The sequence below is a fragment of the Nicotiana tomentosiformis genome, chromosome 6 (assembly GCF_000390325.3).
Source record: "Nicotiana tomentosiformis chromosome 6, ASM39032v3, whole genome shotgun sequence".
In the NCBI taxonomy this organism is placed as follows: Eukaryota; Viridiplantae; Streptophyta; class Magnoliopsida; order Solanales; family Solanaceae; genus Nicotiana; species Nicotiana tomentosiformis.
Genome location: NC_090817.1, coordinates 41,149,865 through 41,150,889, shown reverse-complemented (window position 1 = coordinate 41,150,889; position 1,025 = coordinate 41,149,865). Strand labels below are relative to the sequence as shown.

At 40.6% G+C, this 1,025-nt stretch overlaps 1 protein-coding gene across 1 annotated transcript; it reads left to right on the top strand.

Annotated features, from left to right (window-relative positions):
* Positions 1–268: 268 nt before the first annotated feature.
* LOC138893857 (uncharacterized) lies at positions 269–664 on the top strand. The gene has a single exon (XM_070178523.1). The coding sequence runs from the start codon at positions 269–271 to the stop codon at positions 662–664; it is 396 nt and encodes a 131-aa protein (XP_070034624.1).
* The last annotated feature ends 361 nt before the right edge of the window (positions 665–1,025 follow it).

Below are 1,025 nucleotides of genomic sequence, written 5' to 3'. Positions count from 1 at the left end.
GTACTCCATGAGCAATCATAAGTAATAGAGGGTCACATTTTTGCAACAAGGCTTTCGACATTTTAATTGGCAAGAGGAAGTCTCCAACCGGGAGATAAAGAGTATTTTGTCCAAGACGGTGAATGCAAATCGGACAGATTGGTTCAAGAAGCTTAATGATGCTATATGGGCATATAGGATGACTTACGAAACACCTAATGGAATGTCCCCATATCGCTTGGTGTTCGAAAAAACTTGACATCTTCCGGTGGAACTAGAGCACAAGGAAATGTGGGCCTTGAAGAAATTGCATCTTTATTGGGATGTAGCCGCTAACTTTAGAGTTTCACACACTAATGAATTGGATGAGTTCCGGTATCATGCATATGAAAGTTCGTCCTTGTGCAAAGAAAAGATGAAATATCTTCATGACAAGTACATTTGGAACAAGGACTTCAAGGCCCGTGATTTAGTGTTGTTGTTCAACTCAAGGTTGAGAATGTTTCCCGAGAAGCTCAAGTCAAAGTGTAGTGGTCCATTAGAAATTGTTGGTGTGACACCTTTTGGTGCCTTGGACTTGAAGAACAAGAACAATGAAACAATTCGAATTAATGGTCACTGGGTGAAGCATTATTTGGTAAAAGTTGGTGAGAGCCACGTGGTGGTGGTTCTTTACTTCACTTGAGAATGATATGATATTGCGTCGTGCCACGACGTTAAAGAAAGCGCTTTTTGGGAGGAAACCCAAGTTTTTTCTTTTAGTTAGATGTTGTTTTATGTTTTTACTAAATTTGAAATGTACTGCAAGGATTAGTGTTTGATATGAAACAATAGATGAAGTTGTGTCATACATGGGAAAAATGCGGGTCGCGCCTTTCTTAGTGCGGCTGTAGAAGATGGGCTACTGACCGCAGAAGATTTTGTGCGTCGCATCTGTGGACCGTATATCAAAGATCGTCTAATGTGCTAAAGTGAATGTCCTCTGAACTTTACTCCCAACAGTGTGGAGAAAAATTGAGGACCATCACGAATTATGCGGTCGCATA

What these genes read in the sequence shown, in the direction of transcription:
- LOC138893857 (XM_070178523.1), top strand. Translation starts at nt 269, where the DNA reads ATGTGGGCCTTGAAGAAATTGCATCTTTATTGGGATGTAGCCGCTAAC.